The sequence below is a fragment of the Stegostoma tigrinum genome, chromosome 32 (genome assembly GCF_030684315.1).
Source record: "Stegostoma tigrinum isolate sSteTig4 chromosome 32, sSteTig4.hap1, whole genome shotgun sequence".
Lineage (NCBI taxonomy): Eukaryota > Metazoa > Chordata > Chondrichthyes > Orectolobiformes > Stegostomatidae > Stegostoma > Stegostoma tigrinum.
In genome coordinates, this window is record NC_081385.1 from 31,349,272 (window position 1) to 31,373,717 (window position 24,446).

The window sequence follows — 24,446 nt, forward strand, 5'->3', positions numbered from 1 at the left end:
TTTCCAGTTTTGTGCCCAACTTAAATCCAGGCCACAACGCTATTGAAAGCCAGGATTGACTGGGCTGCCAGATTCCCGCTTGCAGACTGCATCTTGAGGCCAACATAATTTCCTGATTTCTAAACTATGTGAAACTGTCTCCAACGACCTGAAGAATGGGCATGACCAAATGAAAACAATGTGGTTCATTATGCTTCAGGAAGGGTTTTGTAAATAACATATTTTTAAGTATCAGCTGATACTTGTTGGTGTCAAATAATACAATGCAGAAATTATCCATAAACAGTATAGATACTAACAGGAACATTCTGACTGTAGCTGTGCTTAATCTGACATGATTGATCATTAGGCATGTCGGGTGCTGGGGTCATAGGAATTAAAGCCTGTATAGTAATCCACTCCTGATTTTGGGCATTTCCAGTAAGTATCACAGAAATATTATCCATTCTGACTTGACTCCACTTCCATGATGTATCACACAGATCTTCTGTTATGGGCTGGAGAGACAAAATATAAAGCATCTTCATTAAAGTCACATGGCTGCCATGTTACTGCAAATATTACATGCCCAAAGTAAGGAATATTGGGGAGTATCCTGTGAGATCATTAGTAGTTGTGTGTGCACCAGATCAGATGTTCCTCAGAGCCTGTGGGATCTAATGAGGCAAACAGCAGTATTACCAGGGGCTGATCTGACAACAACTAGTAACAGGTACCAAGTGATAAGTGGTCTCCCGTGATTGCTGGTTGTGAGTATGACAGGCCTTTGAAGTGGAATCTTCCATACACAGTAATTGGAAATTGGTTTCTGCTGTAGACGCCACACTTAGGGAAGGGAGATGTACTAGTCAGCCAAAAGAAATTTGCTCCAATTCCAATTCAGGAAGTGATTTTGAGAGGAGAGAAAATTGCTTTCTGATTGCTAACACTCAGCATTTCACATTTTTCCCTCTGCCTATTAATGGCCATGTTGCCTAAGACACCAGAATTATTTCAGCAGATATATCCCCGTTTTTATTGTACCTTCCACATCCTGGATGGTAAAGATAAATTACTTGGCATGTTAGAGATTATGTAAATATTGTTCCAGTGTAGTGTTCCTGAACAGACTCGTGCCCAGTGAATCTGAACATCAGTCATAGTTCAATATTACCTCAGTGGTGCTCTGATTATTTATTTATTTTCATGATGATTGAGTTTAATATAAAGACTGAATTGTAGCCTCTAAGACAGTAGACTTACAGAATACAAGCCTTTGAAAAGCCTGACCTTGCAGCCTACATTATTTATCGATGGTCAGTTCTCTCGCTAGGGGTGATATTTTCATGAATGCAGTTTGTCAGTAATCTTTTAAAAATTAAAGACACTGCAATCCTTAAACTTGTTTACTGGTATAGTGGGAATCGGGAGCCCCATAGACTAAAAAGCTGTTATTAAAAGCAATTCAAATTTTCAAAATTGGTTGGGTTTAGGGCATTAAGCGATAGTAGAATCAAAGCAATGCAGTTAAGACACAGATAAGCCATGAACTAATTGACTGATCGAACAGGATCAAGTATTTGTTTGGCCTGTTCCTGACCCAACACTCCTATATTTGTAGATTACTGAAGCTCACAAAATGGTTTATGCTTTATCTCTGAAACACATAAGCAAACTATGTGCAACTATCGGGAAAGCACCTCTAGCATTAAGAAGTGTCAGTCGATTTCAGGTTTGATTTTGTCATGCAGAAGTTTTGCAATTTGAAAAGTGCATGTGGGGCCTGAATAATATAGCGCTTGCTACAAAGTGAAGTTCAAAATTTAAACAATGCATTTGATAACAACCACTGTTAGATTCATATCATGAAACAGCAAGGAAATGGATGACACCTTCACAACTTTATCAAAAACATCATCTTATACCAGTCAGTCTGAATTAGGTTACAGAACTTTGAGGCTTATTGGGTCCCTGCTCAATTTTACATGCCAAGGTCAAATGCACAAGGATGCAATAGATTATAAAATCACCCGTAAATGAAAGGAGTTCTCGTAGTGTCAAACCGTTCCTTGTGATATGAATCCACAAGGCAATATTGCTCACAATTTCACACTAATCATCCTCTAACCTGATGCTGTTACTCAGAGAGGTTGTAGGGATAAGGAATTGGAACCATTAAATGGGGAAAGGAATCTTTTTGCCGAGAAGCAACATGGTTTCCAAAGAGTAACAAGGACATTATTCCGCGTTTTCTGATTGCTGTAGCTAATCTGGGAGTGTTCAATGGAACGGTGAATAAGAACTTCACTCTACTTTTACCCCATGCTGCTGCAGAACTGATAAAGCCAAAGCAGACAAGATGCGCTTAAATTAAAAATTAAAAGATTGAGGTTTCTGATTGGAAACAAAATCTAAACGCAAAAATTAAGTGGTTAATAAAACCCTTTGTATCAATGGTCAAACTTGCAAGCAGCAGCTGTAACTTGTGATTTGTCCAATTTTAGGCAATTTAGGTGATTTTGGACAAAATTATTCTCATTCCAACAAGTGTACAGCCAGCCTCCAGATGAAATGTAAGTTTGTAGGGGCAAATAATGTGGCTACAATGTTGGAAATAAGGCTAGAAATCTAAACTCAAGAGGAAAGACCCAGAAATATAACAAGCCTAAGTCTAAAGAAAAGGGCTGATCTATTTGGTTGGAGTCCTTTCATTTGAGTACTAATGCCCTGCTATAAATATTAACCCAGATACTGGTGGAATTTTCTGTGTAATTGACTATTTCTGGTATTGTTTTTCAAAGGCTTGTGGATGCTGTTAATAAAGAGAGCTAATGTATCTGGATTCTCTGTGACGTTGCTCTAGCTCAATAAGTGAATGTGTTTCATTGACACTGGAGGATGAACATTAGTATTGGTTACTAAATTATGCTTTTTATGTAAGTATTGAGAGAATGGAACTAGAAAGTCTGCCAAATGAATGTTTCTCTGACTGCCTTCCTGTAATGATATGTATGTAACTTGCAGTGTTTCACCTTTAAAGAGACAATACCTGTATATGTTCGTTTTCTGTGTTGTGTCTTGACAAAGGAATCAGTCTAGACACCTTCTCTCCCACATTCCTGTTATTCAATTATTTCACAAGATAAAAGTATTCCAAGATCAGCCACCTTCCGGTGTTATTTTCTAGCTGACACACTAATTACTTTTGCTGCACAATGTCTCTGGTTGACTCACTGGGATGTCCACCTTCAGAGCCTGGCATTAATTATTGACCTAATTCCTGTTCCTGTACAGTCAATGCAACAAGGTATTGTAGCTTTGGTAGCACACAGCATGACATCTCTGTGACATTTTGTCAGAGCCTGGTACTAATCAGGACAATTTGCAAGAGTATCAAGGACAAAACCAATAATAATTCCACATGAGAGGGGAATGCTAATTGTTTGACAAGTGGACTGTGATTCCAAAAGAAAATGCACCAATCATTGATGATTGACAGTTCATTGACAGGCTTTGTTTAAATTTTCAACCAAGCAGGTTGACTCTGCTCAGGGCATTTTCTTAAGAAATGGACCAGTAAATGCCTGTCAACTATTTTGTTCAATTGAAACAGGTGCAGTGTGTGTATATGTTTTTTCCTGTCTGCAAAGTGCATGGCCCTGTGTGTTAATACATACAGGCAAGTGTACCACACTGTGAGCCCAACTCAGTTGACTTTCAGTGTAATTCTTTACACACAGAATTATTCAGAAAATAGTTGTCAAATTGCAGAATCCCATCCAATGGTGGATATTGCGTTGAGAATTTTATCAGCATGGATTAATTAGAGTCAGTACCTTTCTTATAGCAAAGTTGCAAAGAAATATGATGTTAGATATGATCCCACCAGTCTTTGTGATGTATGGCCTACATATCTGGCATCACTCTGGCACTGCAATTGATAGACCACATTACTTATTTGTGGGATAGGCAGAAGGTATTTTTAAATTTACATCAGCACCCTTTTAGTAGCAAATAACTCTCATGTTGCTGCTGTAAAGGCTACTACATGGTGCATTCACCATGACAATCAGAACAACTAGCCAACCAAGCAGCACTGTCTCCTGATGCAGTATAAATTTTGGTTTTCCCTTGAATTGATATTTCTTGAAAATTGTTCTGATTAGAACAAGATGAAAAGTTTTGACAAGAAGTCTTCCGATGGCATTGTAACTTTTAACATTGTCACTCTACCCCCTTCACCAATACCACTTCCCCAGCAACATCACTTGTATTTTATGATTGGTCTGTGTGCAGTGAAAACAGTGTAACTACTTCCTGCTTCTCCACCCCCACCAAGCCATGGAGCTCCACATTGATCCAATGCAGTATCCCGCAAATGAGAACTCCTGGTCTTGCCTAGGCAATGATGGAAAGTGCTTACCATCTTCAGTAGCAGGCAGAATGGAGTGTGAGGTGGTTCAAGGACATGAAGGTATCATTAAGGTATGAGAGAGACACCTGGTCCTATCTCCTGCCCTGGTATTGGGGCCTGCCTGATCATTTGTTTTAAAGACAGGGTTTTAGACTAAATTTCTCTTCCTGTCCTCCACATCTGAGCCACATGTACTCCCCCTCCACCACCACATCCCTCAACCCAAAATAGAAGCTAAACTTACATGGGGTGAAATACATGCCTCAGCCTGTCACAAGGTCAGATGATCCGTTTGAGGAATGACTCCCTCTTCCTGAGCAATAGGAAATGATGCAATTTACTGTAGGTGAAGTTGGTGGATTAAAGAGTGGCTATTTGGTGGGTATCATGCAAACCAACAAAACTACGTTATCTGCTACACACTGAAACCACTACAGACAGATTTAAATTCCGCCTTGTCACTCCATTTAGAAAAAGTGATATTGTTTCTTTAAATATACTTCTGTAGCTGTTGCGCGTCAAATAACTGCTAGACATGATAAAGTTGCAATTGAAAATGTTAGCATTATTAACAATAAAGGTTTGCAATATTTTATATGCATGTAACTTTTACAGTTATTCACAGACCATCTCAGTTGAAAGTTAAAGTATAGCCACATCACAGCTCATCTAGAGGTTAGTGTGTTAACATTTCTTATCAAATAGAAGCTTATGGGTTCAAGCTCAAGATCAGGGTTTCATTGTGTTAGAACATAGAATCATGACAATGTGGAAGCAGGCCATTAGGCCCATCGAGTCCATACCAACCCACCAAACAGCATCCCGCTGAAACCCACCTCCCTACTGTATGCCCGTAACCCTGCATTTCCCATGGCTAGCTACCTAGCCTGCATATCCGTGGGCACTATGGGCAATTTAGCATGGCCTAATGACCTAACCTGAACATCTTTGGATGTCACCTGAGGCTGGAATCAAACCCGGATCCCTGGTACTTGAGGCAGCAGCAACAACCACTGAGCTACTGTGCTGCCCTAGAATAATCAGAATTGGCATCGGGGTATTGCTGAAAGAGTGCTACATTGGCATTGGCGCTGAAGTTGATTGTCATTCTAGCAGTGCCCTTCTGTTAGTGGAAATAACATACCAACTTAAAAAGGAGCAGTGGCAGTACGGTTGCTTTTGCCATTGCCACACTTCCTTTGGTTTGCCAGCAATCATGGGCATAACTGGAGCATAACCCTAACTGTAACCCTATTGCAGCCTCATTTTGATTATTAACAGCCAATTGTCCAATGTCTGCTTCTGTACCCAATGATTCTCTGGCTCAATAGGATAGAGATTCTCTAGACCCTAAACTCATGTCAGGTCACTGAATTCCTGTGGGGCTTCGTCCTCAGATTCCCTCCTGTATTGCTGCAGGCTGCCTTTCATTGTTGAGCTCTCAGCCTCTCCTGCCTCTGCCGTCATCGTTGAGCATTGGACAAAATCAAAACCCATCTTCCAGTTTGGCATGCTGAAGGATTGGAGATGTATGAATAAGCACAATCATCTAAACCATAGGAGACAGAAACAGACGGAGGCAGTGAAGTTGAAGAGAAGTCAGCATCATGTGGAATTATAGTCCAATTTCCCACAGTTCTTGTAAAAGTAATTTTTCACAGTGAATGTGCAATTGGTAAACACCCAACAGTAGATCTAATTCTCGTTAACTGTTTGGAAATGATTCAGTTTGGAACTTTGTCAAGGATAAACAAAGCTGTAAACATTGTCCCATTTAGCCATGTCCTCCCCTTACAGCACATCCACTCCATAAAACCACATCTTCCTCATTCAGCCGTAACCTCCCCGTACAACCATATCCACTGCATTCAGCTACATCCACCCCAAACAAACACATCCTCCCATGCAGCCACATCTTCTCCATTCAACCAAGTCCTCCCCATATAACCAGATCATCCTCACAAAGCCATTTCCTCCCCATACAACCATATCCTCCGCATACAGCCAGGTAGAACCAGCGTTATACAGCACAGCAACAGACCTTTCAGTCCAACCCGTCCATGCCAACCAGATATCCAAAACGGATCTAATCCCATTTGGCCCATATCCCCCTAAACCCTTCCTGTTCATGTACACATCCAGATGCCTTTTAAATGTTGTAATTTTACGTGCATCCAACACTTCCTCAGGCAGCTCATTCCATACGTACCCCACTCTCTGCATGGAAAAGTTACGCTTTAAGTCCTTTTTAAATCTTTCCCCTCTCACCTTAAACATATGTCACCTAGTTATGGATTCCCCCACCTGAGGAAAAAGACATGACTCTTCACATATCCATGCCCCTTTATGATTTTGGGTTTAGACTAATATGCCAGGGGGATGGGAATCTATGTAAGGCATCAGAGAAGGATGGGCCAAGGACAAAAACAAAGGGTAGAAAAGGGAGTAAGAAAAGTGATAGGAAAACCAAGGACAACATTCAGAATGGACTATTGAGAAAAATAAGGGAGGAACAAATAATGTTAAAAAGCCAAGTTTAAAGGCTTTATGCCTTAATGTGTCGAGCATCTGCAATAAAGTCGATGAACTAATCATGCAGATAGATATAAATGGGTACGACATAATTGGGATTATGGAGGCATGGCTGCAGAGTGACCAAGGATGGGAACTGAATGTCCCAGGGTATTCAGTATTTAGGAAGGACAAGCAAAAGGAAAAGGTGGTGCAGTGACATTATTGGTTAAAGAGGAAATTAATAGTGAGAAAGGATATTAGCTCTGACAATGTGGGGTCTATATGGGTAGAGTTGAGAAATATCAAGGGGCAAAAAACATTTGTGGGTGTCATATATAGATTGCCAAACTGCAGCAGCGATATTACGAATGGCATTAAACAGCAAATTAGATGGGCCTGTGATAACGGAATATTGGGGATCATGGGTAATTTTAATCTGTACATAGATTGGGCAAATCAAATTAGCTACAATGCTGTGGAGGAGAACTTCCTGGAGTGTATAAAGGATGTTTTTTTTTGACCAATATGTGGAAGAGCCAACTATAGACCAGGCCATCTTAGACTGAGTACAGTGTAAAGAAAAGGGAATCATTACCAATCTAGCTGCTTGACACCCCTTGGAGAAGAGCAATCATAACAATGATAGAGTGCTTCTTATCAAGCTGGAGAGTGAGGTAGTTTATTCGGAGACAAGGGTGCTGAATCTTAATAAAGGAAACTCTGAATATATTAGGTATGAGTTGGCCTTGATAGATTGGGGAGAGTTACTTAAAGGGATAACAGTGGATAGGCAATAGCAAATATTCGTGGAACACATGGGAGAACTGCTACAACTGTTTATTCCTGTCTCTCACTAAAGCAAAATGGGTAACAGGCTAATCCATGGCTCAGAAAGGAAATTAGAGATTGTATCCAATCCAAGGAAGAAACATACAGATTGGATAAGAAAAATAATATGTCTGATGACTGGGAGCAGTTCAGAATTCAGCAAAGAAAGACCAAGGGATTGATTAAGAAGGGAAAATTCAGTACAAAAGCAAACCTTCAGGGAACATAAAGACTGGCACTTCCAGTTTCTGTTGGTATGTGATGAGGAAGATTGGTGAAGACAAATGTAGGTCCCCTACAGACATAAATGGGGGAATATACAAGAGGGAACAAACAAATAACTGAGCAATTGAATATGTATCAGAGATAATAGGAACTGCAGATGCTGGAAAATCCAAGATAACAAGGTGTAGAGCTGGAATGGGTCTGATGAAGGGCCTAGGCCCGAAAGGTCAGCTTTCCTGCTCCTAAGATGCTACCTGGCCTGCTGTGTTCATCCAGCTCTACATCTTGTTATCTCTGACTGAATATATGCTTTGGTACTGTCTTCACAAAAGACGACACAAATCAGGTACCAGAAATATTGCAGAATTCAAGATTTAGTGAAATGGAAGGATTGAGCGAGACTAATGTTAGTATAGAAATGGTGCTGGGAAAATCATTGGCAGTGAAGGCCAATAAATCTCCAGGGCCTGACAATCTACATCCCAGCATACTTAAAGAAATGGCTCTGGAAATAATGGATGCATTAGTGGTCATCTTCTAGGATTCTACAGACTCTAGAATGGCCCCTGTAGATTGGAGAGCAGATAATGTAACTCCAATATTCAAAAGTGGAGCTAGACGAAAACAGGGAAAATGGGGAATTTCCCCATTAGTGGGGAAAATTCTCGAATCCATTATCAAGGACTTTAATGGAGCATTTAGAAAGCAGTGTCAGGATCAGACAGCAGGCCAAGCAGCGTCTGAGGAGCACAAAAGCTGACGTTTCGGGCCTAGACCCTTAATCAGAAAAGGGGGAGGGAGAGAGGGTTCTGAAATAAATAGGGAGAGCGGGGGAGGTGATTGAAGATGGATAGAGGAGAAGATAGGTGGAGGAGACAGGCAAGTTAAAGAGGCGGAGATGGAGCCAGTAGAGGTGAGTGTCGGTGGGGAGGTAGGGAGGGGATAGGTCAGTCCGGGGAGGACGGACAGGTCAAGGGGGCGGGATGAGATTAGTCAGTAGGAAATGGAGTTGCGGCTTGAGGTGGGAGGAGGGTATAGGTGAGAGGAAGAACAGGTTAGGGAGGAGGGAATGAGCTGGGCAGGTTTTGGGATGCAGCAGGGGGAGGGGAGATTTTGAAGCTTGTGAAATCCACATTGATACCATTGGGCTGCAGGGTTCCCAAGCAGAATATGAGTTGCTGTTCCTGCAACCTTCGGGTGGCACTGCAGAAGGCTTAAAGATCTCCCCTCCCCCTACTGTATCCCAAAACCAGCCCAGGTCATCCCCGCCTCCCTAATCTGTTCTTCCTCTCACCTACCCCTCCTTCCACCTCAAGTCGCACTCCCATCTCCTTCCTACTAATCTCATCCTGCCCCCTTGACCTGTCTGTCCTCCCTGAACTGACCTATCCCATCCCTACCTCCCCACCTACACTCACCTCTACTGGCTCCATTCCCATCTCTTTAACTTATCTGTCTCCTCTCCAACTGTCTTCTCCTCTATCCATCATCGATCCATCGCCCCCCTCTCCCTTTTTATTTCAGAACCCTCTCCCCTCTCCCTTTTCTGATAAAGGGTATAGGCCTGAAACGTCAGCTTTTATGTTCTTAAAATGCTGCTGGCCTGCTGTGTTCATCCAGCTCCACACTTTGTTATCTCAGATTCTCCAGCATCTGCAGTTCCCATTATCTCAGGATCAGACAGGGTCGGCATGGATTTATGAAGGAGAAATCATACTTGACAAATCTGTTGGAATTCTATGAAGATGTAACCAGTAGAGTCGACAAGGGGAAGCCAGTCAATGTGGTTTATTTGGACTTTCAGAAACTGTTTGACAAAGTCCTGCATAAGAGATTATTATGCAAGATTAAAGTGCATGTGATTGGAGGAAGTGTACTGAGATGGATAGGAAACTGGCTGGCAGAGAAGAAATAAAGAATAGGAATTATTGGGTCCTTTCCAAATTATCGGGCAGTAACTAGTGGGGATCGGTGCTGGGACTCCACCTATTTACAATATATATTAATGATTTGAATGAGGAAACAAGGTGTAACATCTCCAAGTTTGCACATTGGATGGGAGAGTGAACAGTGATATAAATGCAGAGATCCTTCAGCATGATTTCAACAGGTTGGGTGAGTGGGCAAATCAATGGCAGATGCAGTGTAATTTGGATAAATGTGAGGCTATTCACTTTGGCAGCAAAACCAAGAAGGCAGATTACTACCTAAATGGCTGTAAATTGGGAGAAAGGAGTGTGCAGTGGGACCTGGGTGTCCTTGTGCACCAGTTGCTGAAGGTAAGCATCAGGTGCAGCAGGCAGTAAAAAAGGCAAATGGTATGTTGGCCTTCATTGTGAGAGGTTTCCAGCACAGGAGCAGGGATGTGTTGTTGCAGTTATACAGGGCCTTGGTGAGGCCACACCTGGAATATTGTGAGCAGTTTTGGTCTCCTTTTCTGAGGAACGATGGTCTTGCTCTCGAGGGAGAGCAGCGAATGTTTACCAGGCTGATTCCAGGGATGGCAGGTCTGACATGTGAGGAGAGATTGACTAGGTTGGGATTATTTTTGCTAAAGTTCAGATAAATGAGGGTGAATCTCATAGAGACTAATAAAATTCAAACAGGACTGGAAAGGCGAGATGCAGGGAGGATGTTCTCGATGGTGGGTGTGTCCAGAACCAGGTGTCACAGTATGAAGATTCAGGGTAAATGCTTTAGGATGGAGATGAGGAGACACTTCTTCACCCAACGAGTGGTGAGCCTGTGGAATTCATTATCACAGGAAGTAGCTGATCCAAACATTGAATGTATTCAGGAGGTGGCTAGATGTAGCACTTGGGGTGAATGGGATTAAAGGTTATGGAGCAAAAGCAGGATGAGGCTATTGAGTTGGATGATCAGCCATGATTCGTGAAGAATGGTGGAGCAGACTTGAAGGGCCTAATTGCCTCCTCCTGCTTCTATGTTTCTGTAAATCTCACACCTCAGCCTCCAACACTTCAGGGAAAAAAAACCCCTCACTATAATTCACACCCTCTAGAGCTGCCAATACCCTTGTAAATCTATTCTGCACCTTCTCAAGTTTAACAACATCTTTCCTATAGCAGGGTCACCAGAATAGCACACAATATTCTAAAAGTGGCCACACCAATGTCCCGTACAGCTGCAACATTACATCCTAACTCCAATACTCAGTGCACTGACAAATAAAGGCATGTATGCCTTCTTCACTATCCTGTCTACCTTCGAATCCACTTTCAAGGAACTGCACCTGCACCGCTATGTCTCTTTGTTTGCCAAAATTCCCCAAGGTCTCACTATTAAGTGTATAAGTCCTGCCCTGGCTTGACTTACCAAAATGCAACATGTCACATTTATCTAAATTAAAGTCCATCTACCACTCCTTGGCCTATTGACCCATCTCATCAAGGTCCTGTTATACTCTGAGATCCCATACAGCCATATCTTCCTCATACAACCATATCCTTGCCATACAGCCATATTTTCTCCATTATCAGAATTTCTCCACACAATATTTTCCTCATATAATTATATCCTCCCATATGCCTAGATCCTCCTTATGCAATATAAAATTGTGCCGTGCATGGTAAGATGTCCAGAGAATGTGAAATGCATCATATAAATGTATGTCTTTCTTTCGACCATTTTATTTCCAAAATCAGGTGGATAGGAGCACAAGACATCTCAAACGACATTATTGTCACTCTTCCACTTAAATGTCTTTGTACTCAGCCTCGAGAGATACTCAGCAAGGATTATGTGCACAGTAAGGGCCCAAATAAAAACTCAGTGTGATGTTGGGGCATCTTTCATTTTGATACTGGTGGTTAATGGGGTAATATTAGTGAGGACATCAGAGAGACAAATCTGCTTTACTACATCATAGTACCACAGGATCTTTTACATCCTCCACAGATGGCAAATCAGACCCTGATTTCTCATGGCAGCCAAAAGAAGTTCGAGCATCAGTGTGGATTTTGTGATCAAAGCTTTGCTGTGAGATCGGAATCTGTTGTGTTGTGTCTAAATATCAGCAATTGAGTCGCTTAGATGCTTTAGAAACAGAGCAGCTGATCTCTTGTCCTGGATAACTTCACTAATTAGTAGCTATCTAGAAGTTAAATGTCAAACCTAGCCAGACTAGTTATGGCAAGTGATGTTAAACTACTCTGTTACATCAACTTGCAAACCCATCACATTTGCCTAACATCACAAAGCCCAAAGGTCTGCTGATTGATAAAGCAGCCATATGCAAAGCTAATTTTAGCCACTGGCAGATTCAGGCTCAATACTTTGATTGCTTCAATACATTGATATCGATTTCAGGACTGATTGAAGTAATAGTTGGTGATAGGGAAGAAGGATGCAGGGCATTTTGCAATGAGGTGGCATTTTGGAAAACTTTCTTCAATACATCAAGAGCCAAGATGTTTGAACCATGGACTAAGTGTATGCAACAGAGTCCAAAGCAAAGACACATGGATATAAGTGAGGCAGGGCTTGAAATTCCCCCAAAAAAGGTGGTGTTTAAACGATGTACACATTGTCGAAGCTTTACAAAGGCCAATGAGGCACTATCAGAAGCTAAAGACCACCCCATGGACTTAAAGGAAGAGCAGATATACAGCCTACATAATGCAAGGCAAGTGAAGGGGGTAACTGTAAAACATAAGGATGTGAAAGGGGATGACAAGATGAAAGGAGGCCCAGATTCTGGATGCTACGGGGAGGTGAAGATGTGCTTGACCAATTGGAGGCGTGGAGATTTTACAACAATGGAAGAGATTTCCAAGGTGCAGGCAAAAATTTGCGGGGCAGATGCAAACACTGAGCGGCTGTGTGAGCCCATCATTCTAATTTGTAAAATAGCACCAGATTTCAGTGGTTCCGTCAGTTCAGAGAGTGAAGCTGATTCCCTGTCAACAGGCAGCAGCAGTCCTGTCTTCTCTAATGACCAGGACCTGTCTCTCTGGTCCACGTTGTGGGATCCTCCATTAGCTCCTGAGCCTTTGAGACAAATGGCTTCAGATCCAGAATCTTTACATCAGAGGCTCAACGGAACGGCAACATCCCAATTCAAACTGATCAGCAAATTGGAGACCTGGCACACCGGGGTCAAGAATATGTTCAGAACTCAGTTTCACCAGCTGACACAGAGAGTCAAACCCAAACTAAATTCCCCTGAACAATTTAAGCATGAGGAAGATGGTGTTCTGCTTGAAGAACACAAATTGGAAGATGGATTTAGTGATATTCCACTAGGATAATTACTACTTCCATTAAGACCTTTATAATATATGTTACAGACAAACAGTACATTTTTATGTTATTAAACATGTAAATTAAATGGTATCTATCAGGCATGATCTTGCCTGCTGTTTTAGACTTTGAAAACAATGCTATCCCACTCAATAAGATAATAAAATGTGAGGCTGGATGAACACAGCAGGCCAAGCAGCATCTCAGGAGCACAAAAGCTGACGTTTCGGGCCTAGACCCTTCAGGGTCTAGGCCAGAAACGTCAGCTTTTGTGCTCCTGAGATGCTGCTTGGCCTGCTGTGTTCATCCAGCCTCACATTTTATTATCTTGGAATCTCCAGCATCTGCAGTTCCCATTATCTCTATCCCACTCAATGCTCCTCATCTTCCTGCAGAATGGAACTAAAACCTTTTTAAAGCTGTCACTTTATTTAAATATATTTTGCTGCAGAATACATTGGCTCTACATACTTGTCAGGAGTGAGATTTTGGGTGCAAACAGCTCTTAAAGGGACCTTAAAGAGACACACCCTCCTAAACAAAATGTTTGAAATGGCAGGAGCCTAAACAAGAGAGTTCTGTGTCATTGTATTAGAGTTGCCTCCTTCTCCAGATGGTATTACAGAGATGGGGGGAACTTGCTGGAATTAAACAGCATCCTCCAGTTTGCACAATGAGCAGAGCAGTTTGTGTGGAGTCTTTGGCGAGGACTAATACTGATTTAACTATGGCATAACCCTGAGTGGGCAGTGAAAAAAGCCTGCATTTGGATTAAGTGTTGGCACATATTTTGCACAGTTCACCAACATTATCTGGCAAAGTATCTTAGTAGAACACCAATGTAAAGTTGAATCAGAACCTCAAGGCACAGCTCAATGGTGACTGTTGTCCTAAACTTCCAGAACTTGTCAATATTTTATTTCACAATGTTGTCCATTATACACGGCAAGAAACAAAATCAAAGCACTCTGCTCAAAATTGCACACATGCACAGTAGTCTCAATAGTTAAGCCATATGACACTGAACTTTTATTTGTCACCCCAACATTGCTCACTTTTCTACCTACAAGAGGAGGCCATGTCTTGAGAGTGTCAGGATGGAGGGTGAGGGAGTAATGTAGTGTCAATTTTTGTTTCCTTAGTGGAACAGGCACTGGGGTGGCACGGTGGCTCAGTGGTCAGCACTGCAGCCTCACAGCGCCAGGGACCCGGGTTTGATTCCACCCTCGGGCGACTGTCTGTGTGGAGTTTGCACATTCTCCCCGTGTCTGCGTGGGTTTCCTCCAGTTGCTCTGGTTTCCTCCCACAGTCCAAAGATGTGCAGGCTCGATGGATTGACCATGCTAAATTTCCTGTAGTGTTCAGTGATGTGTAGATTAGATGGGTTATAGGGAGATAAGTCTGGGTGGGATGCTCGAAGGGTCAGTATGAACTTGTTGGGCTTGGGCCTGTTTCCACACTGTAGGGATTCTATAAAGGAACATGCAATCAGTAGATGTAGGAAGGAAGGTGGAAAGTGGAAATTAGCCAAAGCTAAAAGGTGGTAGTATACTCTATCATTTATATATTCCTCACTTGCATGTTAAATTGCTCACAGACAGGCATATACAGCATTGTTTCAGCATCACTGATGTTTATTGAAAAATGTAAATATAAAATGAACTGCTGCAGTCCTAGTGTGCTCAACCTCCTACAGGCAGAGCAAAGGTTTTTGTAGAATTCCTTAAGTGTGGAAACAGACCATTCAGTTCAACAAATCCACACCAACTCTCTGAAGAGCATCCAACTCAGATTCAGCCCCCTGCCCTATCCTACCCCTGCATGGCTAATCCACCTAACCTACAGATCCCTGGACACTGTGGGGCAATTTAGCATGGCCAATCCACCTAAACTGCACATCTTTGGAGTGTGGCCACCCAGAGGAAATCCACACAGACATGTGGAGAACATGCAAACTCCACACAGACAGTTGCCCAAGGCTCAAATTGAACACGGGTCCCTGCTGGTGTTGAGGCAGCAGTGCTAAGCTGAGCTACCGCGCCACCTGTAAATTGGGGAATTTCCATGAAAAGATGAGACCTTGTGGTTGTGCAGCATCCCTTTCACTGTTAAATAAAACTTCCTCAGCACTTTACAATATCTTTGAACAAGACAAGCCTGGCGTTCATCTTGCATTCTGAATTGTTGCTGCATTAATTCAATTCTCCTGGCAAAATTAAGTTGGAAAATTACCCCTTCAGTGTAAGTACTGAATACAAGCAAAGCTTGCTCCGTGTAATTAATATCTTGTTACTTTCTTCAGAATAGGAATGGACTATTCAGCCGTTCAAACCTATCCACTCGCTCAAGTAGATCATGAATTGTTTGTACCTCAATACCATTTACAAATCTTTGATCCTTAACTCTGTGATTCCTAAAATTTGCCAATCTGTGACAGTACTGTTTAACTCAAACCACCTCATTACCATCACCCTCCCACCACCTCTCTACAAATGCTGATGCAGACGAAGGGTTGAATGAATGGATTGTGTGCTAGTGGCCCTCGATGTCATCGTACACCAGATACAGGACTGGAGTGATGTACTGGAATAATGTGAATGCTACACATCTGGGTATCAATTTGCCCTCACTGACAGATTCGCACGGATCTTCCCTCATGTTTTCTCACCAATCAACCCCATGTACATGACGCATTGTTAGAAAGAAGGGAGAGAATAGTACAAGAGCAAATGGCCTGCTTCCACACTGTATGGATACTATATGATATGATATGATACAGGCATTAGTCCCAATCTTGAACCTGCACAAAGCATATGTGCTTGACACATAGGTTTGTGAAAAAAATTACAAGATAGAGAGCAAGGTAAAAGTGCTGGGGGCCGCGGTTTGTCTAACTGATGGGGGAGAATATCATAACTGTACTCAGGGCAGACACCTTGGAGATACATCCAGCAAGGCGGTATGTGTAGAGCTCAGGAATAGGAAGATTGCAATCGCTTTGACAGGGCTGTACCACAGCCAGCCAACAGCCAGTGGGAAACAGAGGAACAGATATGTACACACATTATGGAAAAATGTGAAAACAACACAACAGCAACCACAAAAGCAGAACTTGCTGGAAAAGCTCAGCAGGTCTTCTGTGAAGAAAAAAGTCAGAGTTAATGTTTCAGGTCTGGTGACCCTTCCTTAGAACTGATGGTAGCTGGGAAAATGTCCGTCCACATGCAGAAAATAGGAGGATGGGATAAGTGAAAGCCACAGATTTGTTATGGTGGGAGACTCTAATTTCACATATTTTGACTTGCACTTCCTTTAAGCCAAGGGCTTAGTTTGAAGGAGGGTATTGATTAGATGTGAACCTGAGGATTTCTTGAGGCAATATGTAAACAGTCCAATTAGGGAAGGGGCCAGATTAGAACTGGTATTGGGGAATAAGCCTGGCCAGGTGATCAAAGCTTCAATGGGGGAACATTTCGAAAATAGTTCCATAACTTTTAAATTACTTATGGACGAGGATAAGTGTGGTCCTCCAGTGAAAGTATAAATATGGGGGATGGCTAACGACCACAATATTAGGCAGGAACTGGGGAATGTAAGTTGGGATAACAAGGTGCAGAGCTGGATGAACACAGCAGGCCAAGCAGCATCAGAGGAGCAGGAAAGCTGACGTTTCGGTTCTGGACCCTTCTTCAGAAAATCATTTTCAGCTTTGTTATCTCAAATTCTCCAGTATCGGCAATTCCTACTATCCCTGAATGTAAATTGGGAGCAGCTGATTGAGGCTAAGCCCATGACTTAAAGGTGGGAATCTTTTAAACATCAGTTAATTAGAGTTCAGGGCCAGCATGTTCCTGTGAAAATAAAAGATTAAGATGGCAAGATTTGGGAACTTTGGATGACAAGAGAAATCGTAAGCTCAGTCAAAAAGAAAAAGGAGGCATACATAAGGTTTGGGAAACTGAAGGCAAACAGAACCCTTGAGGAATATAAAGAAAATGGGCAAACATTTATATAAGGAGTTAGGAGAGCTAAAAGGGACTGTGAAATGACCTTGGCAAACAAAATTAAGGAAAATGTCAAGGCTTTTTATATAGAGTCAGAGTCATACAGCTATACCTTATGGAAACAGATCCTCACATCCAACTCACCTGCGCTGACCAGATATCCTAAATTAATCTCGACCCATTTTCCAGCATTTGGCCCATATCCTTGTACACTCTTGCTATTCATATACACATCCAGATGCCCGTTAAATGTCGTAACTGTACCAGTCTTTATCACTTCCACTGGCAGCTCATTCCATGCCTGCACCATCCTCTGTGTGAAAAAGTTGTCTTTTAGTATGTATATAAGGAGCAAGAGGACAGCTAGGGAAAGGGTTGGTCAGGACAAAGGTAGAAGTTTATGCATGGAGCTGGAGGATGGGGGGAGGTCTTTAATGAACGCTTTGTATCAGTATTCATGAAAGAGAAGGGCATTGTGGATGGTGGGTCTAGAGAAAGGCATGTTGATATTTTGGGGGATGTCAGTACAAAAAAGGAGGAAGTGTTGGTTGTTTTGAAAAGCATTGAGGTGGACAAGTCCCCAGGATTTGAGGCATCAATCCCAGGACAGTGGGGGATTGAGGAAATTGCTGGGACCTTGTATGAAATCTTTGTATCCTGTTTAGTCACAGGAGAGGTCCCACTGGGCTGGAGAATATCCAATGTTTTCCCTTTACTTAAAAAGGGCAACAGGGATAATCTAGGAAATTACAGGCTCGTGAGCTCTATGTCAGTAGTAGGAAAATTAATGGAGAAGGTTTTTAGGAACTGGGTTATTCAAATTTGGGAAAATATGGATTTATTGGTCATAGACAGCATAGCTTTGTGTGGGGAAGGATGAGTCTCACAAACTCAGTGGATTTTTTGAGGAAGTGACAAAGATGATTAATGAGGGCAGGGTAATGGACTTTGTCTCTGTGGACTTTAGCAAGGTCTTCGACAAGGGTCCTCGTGGCAGACTGATACAGAAGGTGAAGTCACATGGGACCCACGGTGAGCAAGAGTACAAGGTGGTCAAGAAGGAATATGGCATGCTTTCCCTCAAAAGTTGAAGCATGGAGTATAAAAACTGGTGAGTCATGTTTGAATGTGTAAAGAACTTTAGTTAGTCACATCTGGAATATTGTGTACAGTTCTGGTCACCACACTGCCAGAAGGAGGCTTCGGAGAAGGTACAGAAAAGGTTTACCAGGATGTTGCCTGGTTTGGAGGGAGTCAGTTATGAAGAGAGATTAGAAAAACTTGAGACAATGGGAACTGCAGATGCTGGAGAATCCAAGATAACGAAGTGTGAAGCTGGATGAACACAGCAGGCCAAGCAGCATCTCAGGAGCACAAAAGCTGACGTTTCAGGCCCAGACCCTTCATCAGAGCTCTCTGATGAAGGGTCTGGGCCCGAAACGTCAGCTTTTGTGCTCCTGAGATGCTGCTTGGCCTGCTGTGTTCATCCAGCTTCACACTTTGTTATCTTAGAAAAACTTGATTTGGTTTCACTTGAACATTGGAGGACAAGGGGTGATCTGATTGAGTTGTACAAAATTATGAGAGGCATGGATAGAATGCATAGTTGGAGTCTTTTCACCAGGTAGAAATGTCAATTACTAGAGGATATAGCTTTAAGATAAAAGGGAGAAAGTTTACAGGAGATGTGAGAGGCACATTTTTTACAAAGAAGGTGCTAACTGCCTGCAATATGGTGCCAGAGGAATTGTTAGAAGCAGATACAGTAGCTGCATTTCTTCATAGATACATGGGGAATAGAGGGATTTGTAACTTACAGAGGCAAAACGTTTTTAGTTTAGGAAGGAGTCATGTTTTGGCACAGACTTGGTGGGCCGAAGGGCCTGTTTCTGTGCTGTAACATTCTTCATTTTTTGTCTTCTGTGTGCTATGCCATTGCATTCAGTCTCAGTCATATAATGTTGTGATGAGCAATGGTCAAATCCTGTGAAGAAATAGGTGATATCCAAAGTTTCTATAACCAACCACACAGCACACAGAACAATGATTTGGACACCAAAAACATAATGCCAGACAACGTCCAGCATCTATGACAAATGGTACGCAGCCATCAGCAGGTAGCACACCTCGGGTGAAGCCTCACTGCCAACTCATGATCATTGTAAAAGGACCCAATCGCATGTCATTCATCAACCAAGACATCATCTGAATGCTAAAGACAATATATTTATATGTATTCTTGTATGTGATATCAAAAGAACATTCCCATTCTTTAAAAAATAATGTTATATTGTGGATAGGATTTCAGACTAGACAGGCCTGTTCCTTTCAGACAGCACAAGGCATCACAATTTGACATTCTGTAATTAAGGTTACCACCTCACCTTCAGACACTCTTTCTCTGAATTGGAGTCAGTATAATTAGTCACTATATGAATGCAATGAACAGCAATATCAGTAAGAACAAAATGCAGATTTTGTGCGTTAGATCTCCGATATTCTAGCAGTAGTTAGTGATATTTATAAACTTCAAGACATCTGTCTCAACAAGAACCTGATTTTCTATGTATATGGTACATAGCCTAACATGCAGAAAACCACAAAGTACACCAGGGACCTGAACTCTGAAAGATTGCATTAATACAAGAAAAAGGATCTGTTTCTGAGGTCTTGATTTTCAGAGCCTGAGCAGGCCAATGAGCCATATCACTTTGCCTGAACAATGAAATTGGAATATAAATGGACACAATACACCAATTTCAATTTCTCACAACCATTATTGATATTGCTGTCATTTCGACTTGTCTATTGCACTGAGAGTAATTGGCATTCTCCTTTTGTCAGTAGGCTAGCAATCTAGAATATGACTTCATACCCTAACACAGCAGCTGATAAAATTTTGATTCAATTAGTAAATGGAAAGAAGTTAGTCTGCTAGGGACCAGGAAACAATTGTCATTTAAGCCCATCAGCTTCACCAGTATCTGTTAGGGATGGAAATTTGCTGTCCTTATTCAATCTGGTCTACATGTGAGTTCAGACCCACTGCAATGTGGTTGACTTTGAAGTACCTGCTGAAATAGCCTAGCAAGCTGTTCAGTTTAAGGGCACTCAGGGTTGGGCACCAAACAGTGGCCTTAACATTGATGCCACCATCACATGAAAGAATAATGAAAAAGCATTATAACAAAGCAACAAATTTTGAGATTCCAATATGTAATCTTAGCACCCCTACAGTGTGGAAACAGGCCCTTTAGTCCAACAAGTCCACACGGATACTTGGCCATCCCACCCAGACCCATTCTCCATCTAACCAACACACCCATGGACACAATGGCCAATCCACACATCTTTGGACTGTGGGAGGAAGCCAGAGCACCTCGGCAAAACCCATGCAGATATGGGGAGAATATACAAACACCACACAGACAGTTGCCCATGGGTGGAATTGAACCTGGGTCCTTGATGCTGTGAGGCAGCAGTGCTAACCACCGAGCCACCATGCCACCCCTGGCTGCAGCTATTACAAATGTTTTGGCACAGAAGTTGGCCTTGAGGTTTCCTGCAGAGGTTACATCTGGTGGTGCTACACAGAGTCTTAAACTGATCAGCAAAAACCCCTACACTATTGTTACACTTCACAGAGTCAGCAAACATCATAATAACCTCAAAGCCTGCTTAAGGCAGCTGCAAGTGAGTTCGGTGTCAGTTCACCAAAGACCAGACGGGAAGATCATGATTGTTACGACCTGGCTAGTTTTTCTTTTAGGAGAAGCACTATATGATTGGGGAGCATCATTCATTGGAAAGAGTAAGTCAGGCTGTGACTCAGCTTTGAAAAAAGGTAGGAGTGGGCTGGAATAGTTTCTGTTCATTTTTTCATGCTATTTTGGATTAGGTTTTCAAGCAGATCTGGATAACTTCAGACATCTGTCCACAATTAACCATTAGTCCCAAAGGACATTATTTTTTCTCAGAGTGAGGCGAGTAGTTGTAACTTGAAGGATACCACTCCCCATCAAGTATGGCTGATCCAGAATCTCTCCTGCTCTTAATTCCTGCCCTCGGTGTGTTGGAAAGGATTGGTGGATTGATTTTCAAGTTGTTTTATTGTGCTATGAATGCTCCTTCCTTGGTCAACAGTTCTGGAGTGGAATTCTGGATCACTGGGCATTGTCCACGGCCCCACAAGAGCCCCTTCTCAACTTCATTCGAACTTTTCTGGAAAATTACAATAGAATCAGCCATCACAATCAAGCAAAGGCAGCATCAGCCAATTTGCAGACTGAAGTAACTCCACATAGGCCAGTATCCCATCACCAAGTCACCCTTTACTTAGACATATGTAGTACTTTACACTAATCAGCCTTATTCAGAGCCAGCTCTCAGAGCGAACAGGATGTCTGACACCCCTGTTCCTAACTGTCAGCCAAGGCTCCCTGATTGGACCACATTAACAACCCCAATCAGGGAACTCATATTCTGTGAGGTTCATCTGGCTGCTGTTATTACAAGCACTGCACACCTCATCTGAGACACCATTAAATCTGAAGCAAAGAAGAAACAGCAACAGAAACAGAAAATTTGCTGGTACAATTTGACATTTAGGTTGCCCAAAACTGCAAAATGAACCTCCCCAGGGCACTAACAAAATAGAACTATCAGAGTTTATTGGGTAGAGAAATGCATTCATGTCCAGCCAAATTATCCATAGGTCAGGTTCAGAAAACATTGCGGGAGGTTTTAAAGTTGAACTTAGGAAAGCTAGCTCACAAGTCCTTAAGAAGCTCCTGGCACTTATTGCTAGCAATAAGGTTGGAAGTAACAGGGAGCTAGAATTAGAATGCTTATGGAGTAGGTAGTTTAACTTTCAAAAGAATTTGTGAGAGAAGGAAATTATTTTACATATTATTTTAATGTATTATTCAGGTGAGCTGCTACCTACTTGACCATCTTGCTGTTGCATCTCTTCCTCATTCCTGCTCTCAGCTGATTCATGCTGACATAGACTGAACAAACCAGCCCATCACTGCTGATATCTGTTTCTTGGCCTTTGTCCATTCTGCCCATCTGGATGGCCAGATAAGGTTGCCAGCGGTCAGACTGCCTCCTCATGTCCACTTGGATTTCCACACATTGGAGATCAGTTTTCCTGCCTTGTATGGGAATCTGGGGGCCAGGATTGAGAACGGTGATTGAGTTTTACCGGCCCTCCAAAATGGTCCAGAAAATTCCGTCGTGTTCAGGTAGACAGCTCGCAATCACCTTCTCAATGTCAGTGAGGGGTGAACAATGAACATTGGCTTCACCTTTGGCTTCCACTGAATGAATAAAAAGGTTTGTACATGATAGGGAGAGTTTAGAGGGATATGGGCCAAACATTGGCAATTAATTTTGGACATCTGGTTGGCATGGGCGAGTTAGATGGAAGGGTCTGCTTCCATGCTGTACAGCTCTACATCTCTATAACTCTATTAGGCTATGGCTTGCATATTTACATTACTTCTTGGGAAACATGAACAGTGGAGGAAAAGGAAATGTGTTTGGCGGCTAATCCTAAACTACAGATGTGACCATGAACCTGTTGTGGTGCATTTGATCAGAACTCATTGGGCCTTGTGCTTCAGGAGATAGTGCCACTGCCTTTGAGCCAAAGTCTCTGGGTTTAAGTCCCACTCTAGGAACTGTTGGCCTGTGAGAGAATGATCAGGTCACAGTTCAAATGATTGACATTCAGCCTGCAAATCTTCCCAGCCCTGTTTAATTTGATATTGGAAAAGACTGCTCCAAAACACTACTCTTATCTTAAAAGTGCAGCCACTACAATGCATGGGACAGGATGAGCGGTCCAGGCCGCTGTGGCTAAGACTACTGCTCCTCTTGCCAGAATGTGCACTTCCTTTGCCCTTTATCTCTGCCAAGCTATTTTCTCCCTCACCTTCCTCCTTTAGGATATGCAGACTGTGTTACATCCTCCAATTCTGAAACCATCAACCAGACACATATTCTGTGCAAGAGAATGGCCCACCAGCCAAAAGGTTCCATCCAGCCATGGAGTTTCCACATGTATGGGTGAATTAAAGCTTTCACTCTCTGACAGCTATCCTGGTACAGCAGCATTACTTTGTACATATTCCCCTTTCTGCATGGGTGGACCTTCAGACATTGATGGCTGAGACTTGCAACTGCCAGAAATGAAGAACATGGAGGCAGGACGGCCACTTAGTTATGTGGAAAGATGGTATAGCCAAAACCTGTAACCCTCTCAGCTCCAAGATTTGAAAGTCCATAGACAACCCTCCCACCCCAACCCCAACCTCAACTGAAGCCTCTAAGGATAACTTAAGGGCTCCAGCTTGCCCGACAGATCATAGAACATAGAACATTGAACATGACAGTACAGTACAGGCCCTTCAGCCCTCGATGTTGCGCCGACCTGTGAAGCCAATCTGAAGCCCATCTAACCTACATTATTCCATTATCATCCAAATGTTTATCCAATGACCATTTCAACGCCCTTAAACTTGGCGAGTCTACTACTGTTGCAACTTGCAGCTTGTCAGCTGGAGCATGTGTCATGCAATCAAAGACTAACCAGCATCTCACTGAGCGACCGGCCATAGGGCGGAAGGGTGAGAGCCACTGTCAGGCAGTTGCTATTAACTGGCCTGGCCTGCCCTGGCATGCCAGACTCCAAACCGTAGGAAACCACTCCCCTATCTTCCTTAATCCCTGATGCTCAGCGATGCCAGGAGCTATCCAGCAGCAGCTATGAGCTTCCTCCTCCTCTGCTGTAGAACTGCTGATTGCGGAAGCTGCTGGCATTGGATTGGCATTAGACTTTCCCTGGTAGAGGCAGCCCGGGTCCCTCATCGGTTCTCCAGCTCCTGCCGCCTCAGCAAACTGCCACCCAGTATCCTGCTGTTGACTTCAGCTGTCACTTTCAATGGAAGTGTGGAGCAGAAAGAGATTTGAAATGAGCAGAGGGAATCAAAGCGTGCTGGGCAGAGCTCGCTGCTTGCAATTATTTTTTTAAAAGGAGATGCAGATGTGATTTTTTTTGTATTTGTCTTGATTTGATTTGTTATTGTCTCGTGTACCTGCGTACGTGAAAAATTTTATTTTGCATGCCGAATAGGCAGAGCATACCATACAATGTACATTAAGGTAATAGAACGGAGTGAGGAATACAATGTTATAGCTGCAGAGAAGGTGCACAA

The 24,446-nt window shown here is 42.6% G+C and overlaps 1 protein-coding gene across 1 annotated transcript in view; it reads left to right on the plus strand.

Annotated features, from left to right (window-relative positions):
- Positions 1-4,988, plus strand: part of fez1 (fasciculation and elongation protein zeta 1 (zygin I)) — a 95,298-nt gene extending 90,310 nt beyond the window's left edge. The window contains exon 9 of the mRNA XM_048562250.2: positions 8-4,988. Within this exon, the coding sequence (XP_048418207.1) occupies positions 8-24 (17 nt within the window). The 3' untranslated portion in view covers positions 25-4,988. The remainder of the gene's footprint in view (positions 1-7) is intronic.
- The last annotated feature ends 19,458 nt before the right edge of the window (positions 4,989-24,446 follow it).